The 18,990-nt window shown below is 39.4% G+C and overlaps 2 protein-coding genes across 2 annotated transcripts in view; one reads left to right on the top strand and one right to left on the bottom strand.

Annotated features, from left to right (window-relative positions):
- Positions 1-2,525, top strand: part of KMO (kynurenine 3-monooxygenase) — an 83,767-nt gene extending 81,242 nt beyond the window's left edge. Inside the window, exons 14-15 of the mRNA XM_040350650.1 lie at positions 1,214-1,273; positions 2,199-2,525. Coding sequence (XP_040206584.1) covers positions 1,214-1,273; positions 2,199-2,378 — 240 coding nt within the window. The 3' untranslated portion in view covers positions 2,379-2,525. The remainder of the gene's footprint in view (positions 1-1,213; positions 1,274-2,198) is intronic.
- Positions 2,526-4,081: 1,556 nt separating this feature from the next.
- The window catches only part of FMN2 (formin 2), a 152,041-nt gene continuing 137,132 nt past the window's right edge, over positions 4,082-18,990 (bottom strand). The window contains exons 16-18 of the mRNA XM_040350649.1: positions 16,897-17,046; positions 12,537-12,618; positions 4,082-4,520 (exon numbers count right to left, since the gene is read on the bottom strand). Coding sequence (XP_040206583.1) covers positions 4,494-4,520; positions 12,537-12,618; positions 16,897-17,046 — 259 coding nt within the window. The 3' untranslated portion in view covers positions 4,082-4,493. The remainder of the gene's footprint in view (positions 4,521-12,536; positions 12,619-16,896; positions 17,047-18,990) is intronic.

Genomic DNA, 18,990 nt, shown 5'->3' with positions numbered 1-18,990 from the left:
TGGAAGAGAGTTCCACATCCTTACCGCCCTGACAGTGAAAAAACCCCCACACAGCTTAAGGTTAAACCACTTCTCTTCCAGTCTTATTGTGTGCCCCCATGTCCTCTTACTCTCCTTGGGACTGAAAAGTTTCATACTTACGCTGGGATCCCTGTTGAGATATTTGTATATCACAATCAAATCTTCTCTCAAGTGTCTTTTCTCCAGGGACAACAAATTTAGCACTTGTAGTCGTTCCTCATAATTTATGTCCTCCAGTCCCCATATTAATTTTTTTGCCCTTCTCTGGATTTTCTCCAGTTCCAGCACATCCTTTCCCTCCATCCACATTGTGTGGCCTGCCCTTGTTAACAGTGTATAACCTTACAGTTAAGCTTTAAAAAACCTGGTCATGAATGGGTTAATCTAGTTTATATCATGAACAAAGCACTTACCCACCCCATGCAGTGGAGTGAAGAAACTGATAAATCTGTTGCTTTGATCCTACATGATCCTTGCTACGAAGGGTTGATAATGGCAGGAGGTTATACAAGAAGATGAGGAGAAGCAGAGGAATATTTTACATCATCCAATCTTGCAGAAGAGGCCTTGCTCCTGACTCCCTAAAATATCACACCTTCCATGTCAAACACCCTGTAATGCATGGCAGGTGGCACTGATCAGTGTATTCTGATAGTGGGGAAGTCTCCCTGCTGTCAGAGTACAAAGGTGCAGCAGGGAACATTCCCCCATCCACATTGAGTCCATGTGTGTATGAGGAAATGTAACACTATTTTCTTTCTTTTTTCTTTCTTTTTCTTTTTTTCTTTTTTTCTTTCTTGGCTGAACAAAAAAGCTACTTGTCTTTTGGCCTGCATTAGATATTTGCCCAGCAGAGAGTTTAAGTTTCATTTTGTTTGACTCGCTCATCTAATAGTGTTAGAATTACACAGGAAACATCATAGAATTCACACAAAAAAGCAATTTTTTTACCTTTTTAATTACCTTTTTTACTGAGAGATCATTTATTAAAGATTTTTCATTATGTGAAGATAGTGTATCATGTTTAAGACTGTTATATGTGAGATATTTTGGTTAAAAACCTATATTTATTATTAAATAAAATATATATATATATATATATATATATATATATATATATATAAAAAAAAACAGGAATTCTGTGTTATTTTCCCAAAAAAATACACATATTTATCAGCATATTTTGTTTTAGGTAACTTTCAGCAGAATACGATACCATGAAGTGATCTTGCGCTGGAAGAGGCAAAATAAGGTAGGCAGGACTCAAGTTCATGTAAATGCATATAGTTTGAAGATATAAGAAGCTATTAATAGAGCCTTTAATAGTATGTTTTGTGTCTATTATTATTATTATTATTATTATTATTATTACTATTAATAATTTGAAAAAAGTTGATTTTGGTTTGAAGACATTTATAGCAAAAAAATGCTGCACTTGGGCAGGATAACAGCTCAAAAGTGTTCCCGGGACTTTTTGTATTGTATCATATATTACCTTCCCACATGTATCTTTCTGTTTTGCAACTTTCAAATAAATCAGAGCAGCTGGCATTGGGGGCTATTTCCGAAAGGCAAATCCACTTGAAATGGCACTGAAAGTGCACTTGGAAGTGCAGTCGTTGTAAATCTGAAGTGTAGATCTGAAATGATGGGAAGCTCTGCTGATTTTATTATCCAGTCATGTGCAAGCTAAAATACAGCGACTAAACTTTCAAGTACACTTTCAGTGCAATTTTAACCACTTAACCCCCGGACCATATTGCTGGTCAAAGACCAGAGCACTTTTTGCGATTCGGCACTGCGTCGCTTTAACTGACAATTGCGCGGTCGTGCAACGTGGCTCCCAAACGTCGGCGGCTGGTCGGGAAGTAGTTAAGTGTAGTTTGCACTTGTAGTGCAAAGTGGATTTGCCTTTAGTAAATAACCCCCCTTGTGTTTATTTTTGTAAGTTTTTAGCTTTTTTTTGTAAAGGCTTTCTGTTTATAATTTGTTGCTTTACCCTTTGAAGAAGGGGCTTCCTTCGGGTGAGCCTTTTTCTACATTTTGCATTGCTATAATGTATTGTCCCAAACTTAAAAAAAGCTGAAAGTTTTAAGAGTTGGAGATCACACCTCTTTGATGTGGCAGTGTAGTATCCACATGCATATTTATAAATATGTTTTTTTTTTCCCCCACAGATTGTAAATGTGGGGATCTTCATATCCAGTATTGCATTAGCATGTGGAGGTACATATCTGCTAATAAAACATCTGCCTTCTTTGGTTAAGAAGGAAAGTTTTACTCAACTTTCTTCCCGCTTATCCGGGTTTGGAGTTTTTTCAAAATTTGATTTTACAAAGAGTACATTGCAAACATAAGCTCATCTGCACAAAGGAAGCATCACTGCCAGCAAGAAAAGAAACGTTAAATCATAATGTTCTTTATTATGTGATGTTACTGTGCCATTTCACTTTGTATTGTGGTGTGTTATATTAAATGTTATATAAACAATAACTTTATTACTTCTTTGGGTTGAGTCACTTAATTTATGTAGTTATTTTAAAGGAAACCTGCACTAGAAATTGCAAGGCCTTCCCTTGTTAACAGTGTAGAACCTTACAGTTAAATGACATTCAGAGGGCAGCAGTATGTAAAAAATCCAGTGTTAATCTTATGAATTGAACCAGGGGTGTCAAACTCAATTTCATTGTGGGCCATATCAGCATTATGATTGCCCTCAAAAGGGTCGGTTGCATCTGTAACATTAGATGTCCAGGGAACTTCCTCCCCATATATTAGATGTCAAGAGCCACCCCACCATCAGAAGTTGAGTCCCCTACTCTCCCTTACATCACAGTGCACCCCCTTTCCTTATGCTGCTGGGAAGAAGCTGGATGCATTGCTTGAAAGCAGAACGTAAGGGTCTGGAGGAGGACCAGAGGAGGACTGGAGCTCTCCTGCAGCTGCAGGAGAGGTGCGAGGGCCGCATGAAATGGCCCCGATTCGGCCCACGGGCCGTGTGTTTGACACCTGTGAATTAAACTACTAAATTAAATACTACTAAATTTGTCATATCATATCATGTGCAGTGATTACATTTAGGAGATCAACATAAAACCTTCACTGAACTGAACACATCATTTTTGATTGTAATATATGCTAATGAAAAGATTAGAAGTGTAAAGATGTACAATCCTGTAAAAAAAAATGGTCATCTGACTTCCCAAATTCTGCTATTCAAGCAATGAAGGAGAATCGGCACATTAATGAAATCATCCCAGTGCTCATCAGTCCTCTAAGCCAGCCTTTTTTAACCAAGGTGCCTTGAGGTTTCTACAGGGGTGCCATGGCAAAATGCCTAAAAATGTCCCTGCAATTGGATACAAGTTAGCGGGTAGATGAAGCCTGCCTTTTAGTTGCACAAAGCCACAAGTTTTCATTGTGCACCATTATAACCTTCTAGCTGCCAACCTGCTAATGACCAATGACCTCATCAGTTGATAAGGAAGCTGTCAGTTTTCTGCATAGCAGACTTGTTTGACCCTCCCTTGCCTCTCTCCATCAGTACTGGGGTCACGTTAGCTGAGTGATGGAGAAAAACTGAGGAAGAAGAGAAACATTGGAATGCTAGTCAGTACCAATTGCACCATTAATGTTGGGGGTCCTACATGTGTGGATGTTGCTTCATTATGTACAACTAATTGAAATAGATTTTTACATTTTAGGATGGAGTGCCTTAAGACTGTCCATAATTTGGTAAGGGTGCCTCGTGATTGTCCATAATTTTAAATGGTGCCTTGACTAAAAAAAAAAGGTTGAGAAACGCTGCTAAGCATATTCATAAGTGGTAAATTTAGTTCCTCTGCCCACATATGTCCTCCGCAAAAATATATAGTTTGCAGGGTTTTGCTATTTATTTATGAATGGCAGCAGCATAGGTAATCTGTGGATTTCAAGCACACTATGCCTGAACTACCTTTTCATTTCTAATGATGCTCAAAACAACTGCTTTGTCTGCAATTTCAAAATAATTTCTTAATGTGTTATACAAATGATACCTACAACAGAAAAATCATACACGTTTTAATTTATTATCAATTTATTATGTACATTAATAACCTAGAAATAAACTGAACATAGAAAATGGTTGAACCAATATTAAACCAAGACCAGTGATTAGCAAAAGAATAGTTGCATAAAGAGGATAAAAATGACAAGATGAACATTTTAGGAACTCATCACATAGTAATACTTGAAATATTTTATTATAGGAGTTTAAAACCAATAATTGAAGACCACATTCCATTTCTTGAGTTCTGTAGCTCAGTAATAATTTATATTTCTCAATTCAGTCTTGTCTGGGGAAAAAATAAGTACCTTGTACTGATCCTGTTTTTGTTTATGTACCAATGTAATGCCATTCTATATACAAAAAACAATGGCTTGACATTCATCTCATAGTTCCACATTTGTATTCTCTGTTTGTGCCACAATCACGTTAGAAGGCTCAGTTTTGCTTTCTGCAAAGAAGAACATAAAGGAAATGCATGATTAGGTGTACTGACACTAAATGCCATACGTATCTTCTCTAATAATGTTTGGAGAAATACAATATTCGCCACACTAGATGAGCACTGAAATGTTTAGAAATTCTGTTATATCCAGTGGAAGTTTGGTAAAAAAATTTAAATGGCATTTAAACCCAACAATAAGTTTAATGTGTCAAAATACATATCAAAGACTGAATGATTTAAAAGCAGTAATGACCATAATATTCCCATAAACACATTCCACTGGAATAAGCGGCACAGCAGTCTTTATTTTTCACAGTTTACATAGAGGTAAACAAAGTTGTTCAACATCCCTACTTTAAGTACGGTACATTTAAAAAAAAATACAATGTACTAAGCCAGGGCTCAAAATTTCAAGTCCTGAGCTACTAGCCAGGCCTCAAGAGTTACTCGCCACCAGTTGCCCCACCTAATTCATACACTGCCCTGCGCCTAATTGCACCCGTAAACACGCCCTCGTAGATTATCTCATGGAATGACAATGTTTTATGCAGAATCAAGTTAAAAAATTAACCACTTAAGCCCCGGACCATATTGCTGCCTAAAGACCCAAGGGGTTTTTACAGTTCGGGACTGCGTCGCTTTAACAGACAATTGCGCGGTCGTGCAACGTGGCTCCCAAACAAAATTGGCGTCCTTTTTTCCCCACAAATAGAGCTTTCTTTTGGTGGTATTTGATCACCTCTGCGGTTTTTATTTTTTGCGCTATAAACAAAAATAGAGCGACAATTTTGGAAAAAATTATTTTTAACTTTTTGCTGTAATAAATATCCCCCAAAAACATAAATATTTTTTTTTTTTCCTCACTTTAGGCCGATACGTATTCTTCTACCTATTTTTGGTAAAAAAAATTGCAATAATCGTTTATCGGTTGGTTTGCGCAAAATTTATAGCGTTTACAAAATGGGGGATAGTTTTTTTGCATTTTTATTTTTTTTTACTACTAATGGCGGCGATCAGCGATTTTTTTCGTGACTGCGACATTATGGCGGACACTTCGGACAATTTTGACCCATTTTTGGGACCATTGTCATTTTCACAGCAAAAAATGCATTTAAATTGCATTCTTTATTGTGAAAATGACAGTTGCAGTTTGGGAGTTAAACACAGGGGGCGCTGTAACATTTAGGGATCACTGTGTGTGTGTTTACTAGTGTAGGGGGGTGTGACTGTAGGAATGACATCATCGATCGGATCTCCCCTAATAAAGGGGATCACCCGATCGATGCGCCGCCACAGTGAAGCACGGGGAAGCCGTGTTTACACACGGCTCTCCCCGTTCTTCAGCTCCGGGGAGCGATCGCGACGGAGCGGCTAAAAACAAATAGCCGCGCCGTCGTCCCGGATCGCTCCCCGAGCGGACCCGACCTCCGCATGTACCAGGGGGGTCCCGATCGGACCCCCCACCCACGTCTAGCAGAGGACGTACAGGTACGTACATGTGCCTGTCTGTGCCATTCTGCTGACGTATATGTACATGAGGAGGTCGGGAAGTGGTTAAATATTACCAACAACAACTTTAACAAAATGGGACAGGGCACTGGGGGCAGACCAGAGTGACAGGGCACTGGGGGCAGACCAGAGTGACAGGGCACTGGGGGCAGACCAGAGTGACAGGGCACTGGGGGCAGACCAGAGTGACAGGGCACTAGAACTGGGTCTCTTCCCCATTCTCTTGCTGTCTCCTCTGCAACTCCCATCCATCCTCTCTCTCTCTCTCCCATTCATCTCATCATCAGGAGCCTGTGTGTGCGGCTCCACGCTTGCATGTCCCCACTTCCCCCTTTTATTCAGGCTGGCAGAATGGAGAGGAGCTGCAGCACAGCGGGAGGGAGTACAATCCAGCGCTGAGATCCACACAACTGCACAGCACACTGACAGCGCACAGCACACATTGAGACCAGTCTGTTCACAGTGCTCAGGCTAAACTGTTGGACACTTACATAGAGCACAAGGAGAAGAAAACTGCACAAACTAGAAGGCTGCCGCTCTCATGTCAGGGCTACTTTCAGTGAGCGCTGCGCCGAGTGGTAATTTTTGCAATCCTCCACCTCACTCATTACTTTCTGCTCTCCAGCTACATTGGTCGGGGCCCGGGGGAGGGGAGCAGGCTCAGAGAGGTCATACTGTTAGGTCCCATGGCTTAATGAGAATTGTAAGTAGAGCACCTGTGTACTGCTCTGCCTGTGCGCGGCTCACCAGACTACTTTTCCCGAGCATGCACCTTTCCTCTTCGGCCGCCAATCTCATTGGGACTCTAAGGCCTCGTACACACAGCCGAGGAACTCGACGTGCCAAACACATCGAGTTCCTCGGCCAGTTCAGCCCTGAAGCCGCCGAGGAGCTCGGCGGGACGAGAGCTCCCATAGAACAACGAGGAAATAGAGAACGTGTTCTCTATTTCCTCGCCGAGGTCCTCGTCGGCTTCCTCGGCCGAAAGTGTACACACGGCCGGGTTTCTCGGCAGAATTCAGCCAGAAACTCGGTCGGAAGCTGAATTCTGCCGAGGAAACTGGTCGTGTGTACGGGGCCTAAGTGTAGGCACAGATTGGAGGGAAATTGGTCATGCAGCCCTGTCATCACTCGCCCCCAGCTTAAATCCACTCGCCAAATGCTAGTAGGCGAGTGGAATTTTTGAGGGCTGTACTAAGCAACAATACTGAATTCTGGATCAGGTACAAATTACTTGCAGAACGTTAGACACTTGAAATTGCACTTCCAGTGGGGTAGTAGGTGGATACAAGAAAATAAAAATGATCCAGTACACAGACTAGCACCCATCTGTAAAATGATTTAAAAGCTTCTGGAAGGTTTGGCAAATGTCAGTCCTCTACAATAAACGGTGCAAAAAAATGAAAAGAATAGAAATAGTACGAAGTGTAGTAACCAATCATAGTTGCATGGTTCAAAAAAGACCATCTAGTTAAAAAAAAAAATACAATCCCATATACACAATCCTTCACCCACAGTTTAACTGGAGGAAGGTGAAAAACCCCTGCACATAATGCTCCAATTTGCTACAGCAGGGGGGAAAAATTCCTTCCTGATCCCCCGAGAGGCAATCGGATGTTTCCTGGATCAACTGTGTGTCTTTACACACACAGATCCACGTTCCTGCTCTGTCACCAGCAATCGCAGGTGCATAGCTAACATTACAGCGGCCAGGCATGCGTATCGCCTACAGTTTTGGACTGGCTCATTGAAAACGCACCTACCGCTTGAGTCTGATCACCCCAATCTTGCATAATGTACAAAGGCTAACATCCGTGAGTAACTGGCTTTATTACCCAATTACAACTCTCTATTCCCCAAAATTACACAAAATAAGGATTTCATTTGCAAATTTTGTACTTTGTGAGTGTAAAATGAGTGTACAAGGGTGTACACAATGTAAGGATCTGTTCATTACTGGTTTTAGGGCTTGTTTGTGTGAAGATCTTTTTTTTTTTTTTTTTTTTTTTTTAATTCAATAATTTTTATTACAATTTTAATCACAATACAAAATCTTATATGTAAACAATATCTGGTAATTGTCAAAATGAGGATGCATTAACCAAATAACTGCTACAAGAAGTTTCAGGCCTAGCAATCCAGGTTTGCTTGCTAGCATGACCATTTCCCTAAGGCTGTAAGCTGGTAGGTATCAACCACAAGGCGTCCAAAAATGTTGACAAATAAGAATAGTTATAAATTGACATTACAGAAAATTGTCAGTCATGCATATATTGAAATATAACTTTAGCATCTAAAATGGGTCCTGATACCTTAACCCAAGGGGTACCCATCCCGAGAATATAGTACAATTGGGGAAGCTGTACCATCCCCTCTCAGCATCCTACCAAAACATTTGTCAATATTGTATAACCAAACCAAAAACATGACGCAAGAAATACGGTAAATAGAAAAGAGAAAAGGGGGAAAGAAAAAGGAAAATTAGAAGATCAGAATAGAGTACTGTAGGTCTCTTTATAAGATGCCCCAACTACAGCCCCTGACGTCCATACTACAGCCCCTGATGCCCACACTACAGCCTAGAAGTGAAAAATGGTATTGCTTCACTTTAAGTAAATTTTTGTTTTACATACATGCTCTGGTCCCATTGTGTACTTAAAAGTGGGGTATGCCTGTATTCTATATAATACATGCTAGTGATGATTATAGCAGGAAATATATTTACCCCTTTGATACACTAGTAACATAACTGAACATAAGAGGAGGCTGATGGGGGCAATTTACTAAGACTGGATAAGACAGAATCTGGATTAGCTCTGCATAGTAACCAGTTATCTTTATTTTGCTCAGTTAGCCCAGGTTCACACTGGGTACGATTTGCTTCGATTTGAGATGCGATTTCACATGTGAAATCGCATCTCAAATCGGCGGCATTTGCCGGCAATTGTCGGCAATGACACCGTCCTAATCGGTGCGACGCCGCATCTGCGGCGCTGCACCGATTTCAAAAAGTAGTTCCTGTACTACTTTTTGCGATTTCGGGCCGCGATTTACATAGACATCTGTGCAGAAGCCTGCACAGATGTCTCTTAAATCGTGGCCGAAATCGGGACTGCCAGTGGGAGTGAAGCCGTGCGAGTTCAGCTGAACTCGCACAACTTCACTCCCACAGCCCAGTGTGAACCAGGACTCCAAGCTCAACTAAACGTAACTAATAAAAAAACTTTGAGCATGCAGCTCTTTATTGAAGAAGAGACTTGGCACTTTGTCAATAACAATTACCTTCCTGCTGGCAATCTTCTATTGAATGTACACTGAAATGCACATGCACAGGTCACTGTGTATACCCAGCACAATCCAGTCATGCTGGAAGGATGGGCTCCCATGCGCATGAGTAGAATTATGTAATTCCCTGTCTGACCAATCAAGAGACCAAAAATTGGACACCCAGAAGTAGCCAGGGAGAGGATGACAGTGGCCAGCGAAGGATTTAGGTGAGTATTTCTGGGAGTTTAGTTCCTTGATCTACTGAAGGGGAAGAAATTTACAGAAAAGACTGCACAGCAATTAAAAAAAAAAAAAGAAAAACAAAGATGGAATGAAGAACTGACTACCTAAATCACCAAAATGAGCATATCATTGACACTACAAGGCCTGTCAATACTGGTTTACAATAAACAATTCGAGAATTTAAAGAATGGTTCTTTGATATGGGTTAATGCCTTTGCAGTTTAAAATTACTAATATTCTGTATAATGCAAAATGTTCACATTCTTTTAGTAATGGGTGAAAAACGATTGGACAACTAAGAAGAAGCATCTTGGAACACATAAATCGTGCTAATTTGAAAAAAAATAAACTCAGTCTACGTCATATGTGGGTATAAGGGAAAGTGAAAATTTTACAAAAATTGGTGTTAGTGTTAAAATTGGGTCCCAAAAAAGGCAATTTGGACACCAAATTGTTATGCACAGAAGTGAAGTAAATTTTTGCTTTGGACTAACAGCCTTCGCGTTTTTCTCTTTTTGTATAAAGTAAAAGGATGTAAATAAGAGTACAAAGAAATATAGTAAATCGTGAAGAATGATCTAAAACATGCTAATTACATTCTAGTGACATGAAAATATATGTAAAAATGTATAGCAGGTGCAATAGAATAATATGATAGATAAATATGGTTAAAAATGTAATTACAAAAGAAGAAAAAATATATTATGTTATCAAAAGAAAACATATTTACACTTTTTCAGTAAAATAGTTATGACAACTGACCGAAGATGACTTTGTTAGCTACAGCTAATATATATATATATTTAAAACAATACATGGTGTAGGTGCTTCATCCCATCCAGACAAACTCTGTATCCTTATGTCGCTCAAAAAGTATTATCAGGGATCTTTAACAGTGGTGACCAGGAGGAGTGTTGTGTCTGAAAAAGTGCTGCACAGGCCGCAACACAATTTATCACCATTAACCACAACTTTCTCAAGCAGAAGTACATTTTGTATATTTGCTTTATGCTTTCTAACATATATACATCAGCCTGTATTATCCATGTGAAGGACTGGTCATTGATGTGCACAGTAATGAGGCATGTTTCATATTGTCATGTCGCAATAAAGATGACCTGCCTCATTAAAAATTTAAACATACCATCCTAACATATGAATTAATTATTACAGACCATTACTTAATATTACAGATGGTTGACATGATAGGAGGTGGTTTATACACGAATATTGTATATTGATTATGTTTACTAGGATGCTGTGGGATTGATTTACTAGAACTGGAAAGTGCATAATCTGGTGTAGCTCTGCATAGAAACAAATCAGCTTGCAGTTTTCTTGCCAAATCTTAATTGAACAAGCTTAAGTTAGAAGTTGATTGGCTACCATGCACAGCTGCACCAGATTTGACACTCTCCAGTTTCCATAAATCAACCCCTGCGATTTTGAAGCCCAAGACCCCTTTCAGACTTCTCTGGTAAAATCGTGGTAAAAATGCTAATTTGTACCGTGATTTTGCAGTGTTTCGGATACATTTCCTGTGTGTTTCTGTCATGATTTTACCGTGATTTGCCACGATTGTGCCACGATTTCCATTCATTTCATTGGGAAACTGCATTTTTGTTTTTTGGGTTTTCAAAACCGTACCAAAGATGCAGCATGCAGAACTTTTCAAAATACACCCCACCTACAGAGCAGTGGTGTGAAAAGTCTCATAGGATTTAAAGGGAAACATTTTTCTTGCAAGGCAAAAATGCAGGAAAAACATCAGTGTGAAAGGGTTGGCACGTCCATTAAAGTTTATCGTTTTTTAGCTATTGCTAATAGTTTCTAAGAGGAGGATTATAGTGGTTGTGGCTGAAGACTTTTTTTGCCATTTTAATTGTTTAACCATTGATGAACTTAAGAACATGTTTTTTTTTGTAATAAAGTATTCACTTTGGTTAATCAGTGTATTTGCTTACCAAGCTGAAAATTATTACATGTCATGAGTGACACTCTAAGATTTTCATGCATATATCCCTTGATCTAATCATACAACTCAGAGCCGGCATTGACAGTTATTACTTCCCTCTCCCTCACATGGAATAGGAGAGGAGAGACGATTTGCTCCTTCTTCCTCGTCCCTCTCCTCCTGGGTGTGCTCTGCGGGTGGGAAGTGTGAGCTTGTTTGTTGCTTCACACTTCCTGCAGAGCACACGCAGGAGGAGAGGGATGGGGAGGGAAGGAGCAAATTGGCTCTCCTCTCCCATCCTATGTGAGGGAGGAGGGAGAACTGTCAATGGTGGCTCAGAGCTGTATGAGGCCTCGTACACACGGCCGAGTTTCTTGGCAAAAACCAGCAAGGAGCTTGCTGTTTGTTTTTTTTTTGTCGAGGAAACCGGTCGTGTGTACACTTTTCAACGAGAAAACCCATCTCATCGTCGGGATACGCCGGCGTAACTCTTTGTGAATCCAGCCCAGAGTGTGCACGCTTGTATTTAAAATGGCTGTTTTGTATGTAGCTTCTGATGGGATGCACAAAGAGCCCCGTATCGCTGGAACCATAGGTTGTGGATAGCCCCAATTTTGTAGTGGGGTAGTACTTAGGCTACCTACCCCCAAAATATGGGGTCTCTGTGACCTCAGATCGCCGAGCTACAACCCTTTGTTTTTTTAATGTTCATGCCTCCCCTGACTGCACAGCCCTGGTCTGTACAGCCTGCAGGGCCTCCTCCCATTGCTCATCCACAAATACACCACTTAGTCCAGTTGATAACCAGTCCCGAATATATACCAAAATTGGAAATGACTGACATTGCCTCCCTCAAGGACTCAAGATAGTAATTCTATTGATGTATAAATAAAAGTAAAATTGACTCTGATGGGCAAACATACAATAAGTTATGAAATCAAAACAACTGAAGTACCAGGTACAAAAAAGTGTTTGGGAAAAGTAAAATCTCTGAAGATTTATACTTGGCAAAGAGATACAAGAGGTACACGTTTTATATAAATACTTACAATTCCAGATTCATGCTTTGGCTTTACAGTAATTGTTGCCTTCTCCTTTTTTTGCTTATATACCTCTTCAGCTTCCTTTAACCTGTATAACAAAAAAACAAACATATCACTGAGATTTGGGTATGGTAACTATGTTATATGCCCTTACAGGTAGCAGAATAAATAAGAGCTTTTTTCTTTTAAATACAGTGGGTAAGTCAGTATCAACAAGCAACGGATATCACAGACAGATTCATTTATCTGAGTCTAGTTAAATTCATTCAGTTTTTGACTACTTTTTTTTAAAAAGAAAAGAGTTTGTCAATGTAAATGATTTTACTTGTCTAAAACCTCATACTGTAACTTATGAGTGATATTTTGAAAAGTAGCCAAAGACATGGGATGACAATTGCCCAATCCAACAGCTTCGGCTCTTCTCTGCAATTAAGGAAACGGACAATAGTAAATATGTCCTAATTGTTGTCCCCCTAATAAGCTGTAATTATTAATACAGCCCTACTACAGTCAGCCGACTTAGTAGCGCCAAAACGCAAAGCCCACATCCGGAAAAATAAATCCAGCTGGTTCAACAACCAGCTGTCGGTGCTGAAGCAAGAGCGCAGAAGGGCGGAAGCCGCCTGGAAAAGAAGCGCTACAGAGATGAACCTCATCATCTATAAGGAAATAACAAGTCATTTAAGGAAGGCATAGTGCCCTCCCAGCTGAAAGAGGGCACAATCCAGCCCATCTTGAAGAAACCTACCCTTGACCCCAAGGACCCAACTCATCGCCGTCCCATAACAGCCCTCAACGCTCTCTCCAAGGTAATGGAGAAAGTAGTGGTAAAACAGCTGCAACAGCATCTGGATACCCATAATCTACTTGATCCATTTCAATCAGGTTTCCGTCCCGGTCACAGGACAGAGACAGCATTGCTCAAAATATGGGACGATGCCCTTGAGGCCGCAGACGAAGGAGAATCTTGTCTCCTGGTTCTGTTAGACCTTCGTGCAGCCTTCGACACGGTAGACCACAAACTGTTACTGACTCGGCTGGCCGAGGTAGCCAGAGTCGCAGAAGGTGAGTTATCATGGTTCTCCTCCTTTTTAGAAAAAAAAGTGAAATTGGGACCTTTCACCTCTGAAAAGCGCACAATGGCATGTGGAGTCCCTCAGGGATCCCCCTGTCACCGGTGCTTTTCAATATCTATCTTCAACCTCTTTTTTAAATCATTAGTAGGGAAAAACTACTATATCACTCATATGCAGACGATTCGCAATTGTATTTTCGCATCTGCAACAAAAATGATCATCATCTCAGTTTAGAGAAATGTCTCTCTTCAATAGAAAACTGGATGACAAAGAGTTATCTCAAACTCAATAGTTCCAAAACAGAACTTCTTCAGTTTCACGCCAGTCGGAAGAATCAACTAGCAACAACCTGGATACCACCGCCCATTCTGGGCAAATTCATCACCCCTAGCTCCAAAGTCAAAAGTCTCGGGGTCATCTTCGACACCTACATGACAATGGATGCACAAATAGGGTCAGTAGTCAGCGGATCTCACCATCTGCTGCGCTTACTACGTAGACTTATAACATTTATTCCCAAAGAAGACATAGCAGTCGTGGTGGGAACAATTGTGAACTCCAGACTGGACTATGCAAATGCCCTTTACCTCGGACTCCCAAAGTACCAGATGCTCGTCTGCAAGTCGTTCAGAACACGGCCGCCAGACTTGTGACTGGGAAAAAAACATGGGAATCAATCACACCTTCGTTGAGATCCCTTCACTGGTTGCCAGTAAAAGACAGAATTGCGTTTAAATCACTCTGTCTGACACATAAGTGCATCCATGGGAAGGCTCCGCAATATCTATGCGAAAAGATAAAAGGTCACAACGCCAATCGCGTCTTGCGATCCACCGACCAAAATCTGCTCCAGATACCCAAAGCCAGATACAAGTCCAAGGGAGAAAGAAGGTTTGCGGTACACGGTCCTAGACTATGGAACGCTTTACCAACCAGCATTCGGTTGGAGGAAAACCACCTAGCCTTCAGAAGACAGATCAAAACCCTGCTTTTTTGATGCTCTAGAAAGACAGCAACAACTAGCGCCCAGAGGCGATTCAGTTCGCATGCGCCGCGCTATATAAATTTTTCATTCATTCATTCATTCATTCATTTTCCAATCTGCTTTCCATCAGTCCCCACTATAGCCACATACATTTGTAATGGCAGAGTGCATAGAAAGGGGGGTCATTTACTAAAGGCAAATCCACTTTGCACTACAAGTGCAATGCAAGTGAACTTGAAAGTGCACTTGTAAGTGCAGTCGCTGTAGTTCTGAGAAGAAGCTCTGAATTTAGGGGAAGCTCTGCTGATTTTATCATCCAATCATGTGCAAGCAAAAATGCTGTTTTTTATTTTCCTTGCATGTCCCCCTCGGATCTACAGAGACTGCACTTTCAGTGCACTTGTAGTGCAAAGTGGATTTGCCTTTCGTAAATCACCCCCAAAGTGAATTGTGTCTGCATGATGTATAGGGAGATTAACAAAACAGGTAGTGGGGAGTCAAAATGTTATGCCACTTTTCAACCACAGCTGATTCCAAAATAAACAGACATGAAAAATGATTCAACAAGTAATATAGGATAAATATAATGTTCAAAACCTCTTAAATATTGCATACAACATACTCAGGGTTCATACCCACAAGCATTTGTTACACACTGTATGCATATTTCTCATTACACACTGTATGCATATTTCTCATTACACACTGTATGCATATTTCTCATCACACAATGTATGTATATTTCTTATTACACACTGTATGCATATTTCTCATCACACACTGTATGCATACTTCTCATTACACACTGTATGCATATTTCTTATTACACACTGTATGCATATTTCTCATTACACACTGTATGCATATTTCTTATTACACACTGTATGCATATTTCTCATTACACACTGTATGCATATTTCTTATTACACACTGTATGCATATTTCTCATTACACACTGTATGCATATTTCTCATTACACACTGTATGCACATTTCTCATTACATACACACTGTATGCATATTTCTCATTACACACTCTATGCATATTTCTCATTACACACTGTATGCATATTTCTTATTACACACTGTATGCATATTTCTCATCACACAATGTATGCATATTTCTTATTACACACTGTATGCATATTTCTCATCACACAATGTATGCATATTTCTTATTACACACTGTATGCATATTTCTCATCACACACTGTATGCATATTTCTCATTACACACTGTATGCACATTTCTCATTACACACTCTATGCATATTTCTTATTACACACTGTATACATATTTCTCATTACACACTCTATGCATATTTCTCATTACACACTCTATGCATATTTCTCATCACACACTGTATGCATATTTCTTATTACACACTGTATGCATATTTCTCATTACACACTGTATGCACATTTCTCATTACACACTGTATGCATATTTCTCATCACACACTGTATGCACATTTCTCATTACACACTGTATGCACATTTCTCATTACATACACACTGTATACACATTTCTCATTACACACTCTATGCATATTTCTTATTACACACTGTATGCATATTTATTATTACACACTGTACGCATATTTCTCATTACACACTGTATGCATATTTCTCATTACACACTGTATGCATATTTCTCATTACATATTTCTCATTACACACTGTATGCACATTTCTCATTACACACTGTATGCATATTTCTCATTACACACTGTATGCATATTTCTCATTACACACTCTATGCATATTTCTCATTACACACTGTATGCACATTTCTCATTACACACTGTATGCACATTTCTCATTACACACTGTATGCACATTTCTCATTACACACTGTATGCATATTTCTCATTACACACTCTATGCATATTTCTCATTACACACTGTATGCATATTTCTCATTACACACTGTATGCATATTTCTCATTACACACTGTATGCATATTTCTCATTACACACTCTATGCATATTTTTAGACATTTGTAATCTTTTATGTAACACATTTACATTTATGTACATGTTACATTGACATTCATTTCTGCAGCTTTTATAAGCCGTAAGATACTTTAATAATCCTCTAAAATGCAGATACAATCACAAAGCAGTACGTGATAGGTAAAAAAAAAAAAAAATCACCTGGATTTTATTTACTATGCATCTTCTACAGTTAAAAAGCTGCAAATTGCAGGTAAAAATATTCACATGCTTTAGTTGGTGCAGCAATGGGAAAAAAAAAACTGATACATTTATTTAACTTACCACATAAAATGTTTGCATATCACCTACCTTTCTTGTAAAATTAGCTTATTTTCTTTCTTCCAAGAATCTTTAAAATCAGTGCTAAATTCATGCCAGATACTGAAGAATGTGCTTGGAGACACCTCTTTTTCTCCAAGTTTTGGCTTTACACAATAATAGGCTACAGTTTCCAAAAATCTGTATAACATTATTAACAAATAGAGATACATTAATTTATTAGGATATTACTTGGATCATGTAGGTTTGCATGAGATGGGGATTCACAAATATTTCCCAGAATGCATGCCATTTACCATCAAACCTTCTGTTCAGTATATCTCCTTTGGAAAGGACTACCCTTTAGCAGCTTTATAGGCCTCCACTCCTAGCACTATGGGTGGTGTCTGTGGAGCACCATGTTCACAGGTGTTCTGTAAGATGTGAGTATGTGTTTTTAATCATGCCTTAAGGGCCAGTTCACACCAGACGCAGTTCCGTCAGTTTCTGCACCGTAAACTGACTGCATGGTGTGAACTAGAGCCATTGGAATACATAGAAAACACTGTGCTTGCATTTTTAGTGCAGAAAAAAGCGCACGGAACTGCGTCTGGTGAGAAACTAGCCATAAGGCCCTGTTCACACCAGACGCAGTTCCGTAAAGTTTTGTGTGCATTTTTTCTGCACTAAAAATGCATGCAGTGTTTTCCATGTATTCCAATGGCTCTAGTTGGCTCTAGTTTACACCATGCAGTTAGTTTCCGGTCAGTTTCTGGTGCAGAAACTAAATGGAAATTGACTGCATGGTGTGAACTAGAGCCATTGGAATACATGGAAAACACTGTACATGCATTTTGTGCAGAAAAAATGTACACAGAACTGAACGGAACTGCGTCTGGTGTGAACTGGCCCTTAAAAATTAATAAGTTGACCAGTTTAAGGGTGCTGCAGTCTGCTCTGCGACTTTGGACAAGTAATGATGAAGCTAAATAAAGTTTGTTTGTAGCATCTCTGCTTAAACCTCCAGTCGGTCATTCCTTTCACATAAAATAACTTGTAAGAGAGTGAACATAAGATCTGCTGAGGAAAGACATGAGATATTTGGGTATTGTAATGTTTTACTAGGGTGTTGTAAGCTAGCCAACACAAGCTACAAGTAAGTGTACTTTATCTTTTTTTGTCTTTTAAAAATGTATAAGGATTAGTTAACTACAAGCTCTCTAATAGGAAGGGCTGCATTTTAAAGTAACACAGTTAAAATAAAAAATGAAGCCTTAAAATGTATACAAAGAGCACATTCTACCGGATCTTCTAGGCATAGGTATGGTTCATCTCAGTTCCTTTGGTCAGTAATTTGGGACCACACCTACTATAAGTTTCTTTCTGCCTCTCTCATAAAGAAAGCATTATGTAACAATGTTTCAGTGATAACAATTTTATTATAACCTGCAAGCAGATTTGATTCTGCTTTGGATGTAATGCCGCGTACACACAATCATTTTTCGGCATTAAAAAAACGTTGTTTTAAAAAAATGTCATTTAAAATGATCGTGTGTGGGCTTCACATCATTTTTCAGCTTCTTAAAAACGACAATTTTTTTTTCGAACATGCTGCATTTTTTAACAACGTTTTAAACAATGTAGTTTTTCAGGTTGTAAAAAATGATCGTGTGTGGGCTAAAAAGACGTTAAAAACCTGTGCATGCTCAGAAGCAAATTATGAGACGGAAGCGCTCGTTCTGGTAAAACTACCATTCATAAAGGAGTAAGCACATTCATCACACAAATCGTTTTTTACTAACACAGAATCAGCTAAAGGAGCCCCAAGGGTGGTGTCATCTAGAGTATTTTTTAAAAACGATGGTGTGTGGGCAACGTCGTTTTAATGATGAAGTTGGAAAAACGTTGTTTTTTCTACATGCCGAAAAACGCTGTTTTATTTCATGCCGAAAAATGATCGTGTGTACGCGGCATAAGACTAAGAATTGTCATATGGTATAGCAGAGAAAGAAGAAGCGTAAAGAGAACTGAAATGAAGACAAATTGAGTAATCCTTCTTTGTGACAGCTCTATTATTTGTAGATATTATTAGCAATTCACTAACTGGTTTCACTTTTTGCTTAAAGGCAGGTTTACCTGGTAGAA

The sequence above is a fragment of the Rana temporaria genome, chromosome 4, assembly GCF_905171775.1.
Source record: "Rana temporaria chromosome 4, aRanTem1.1, whole genome shotgun sequence".
Taxonomy (NCBI): Eukaryota; Metazoa; Chordata; class Amphibia; order Anura; family Ranidae; genus Rana; species Rana temporaria.
Note: the sequence above shows the minus strand (reverse complement) of the source record. Positions and strands in the feature narration are given on the sequence as shown.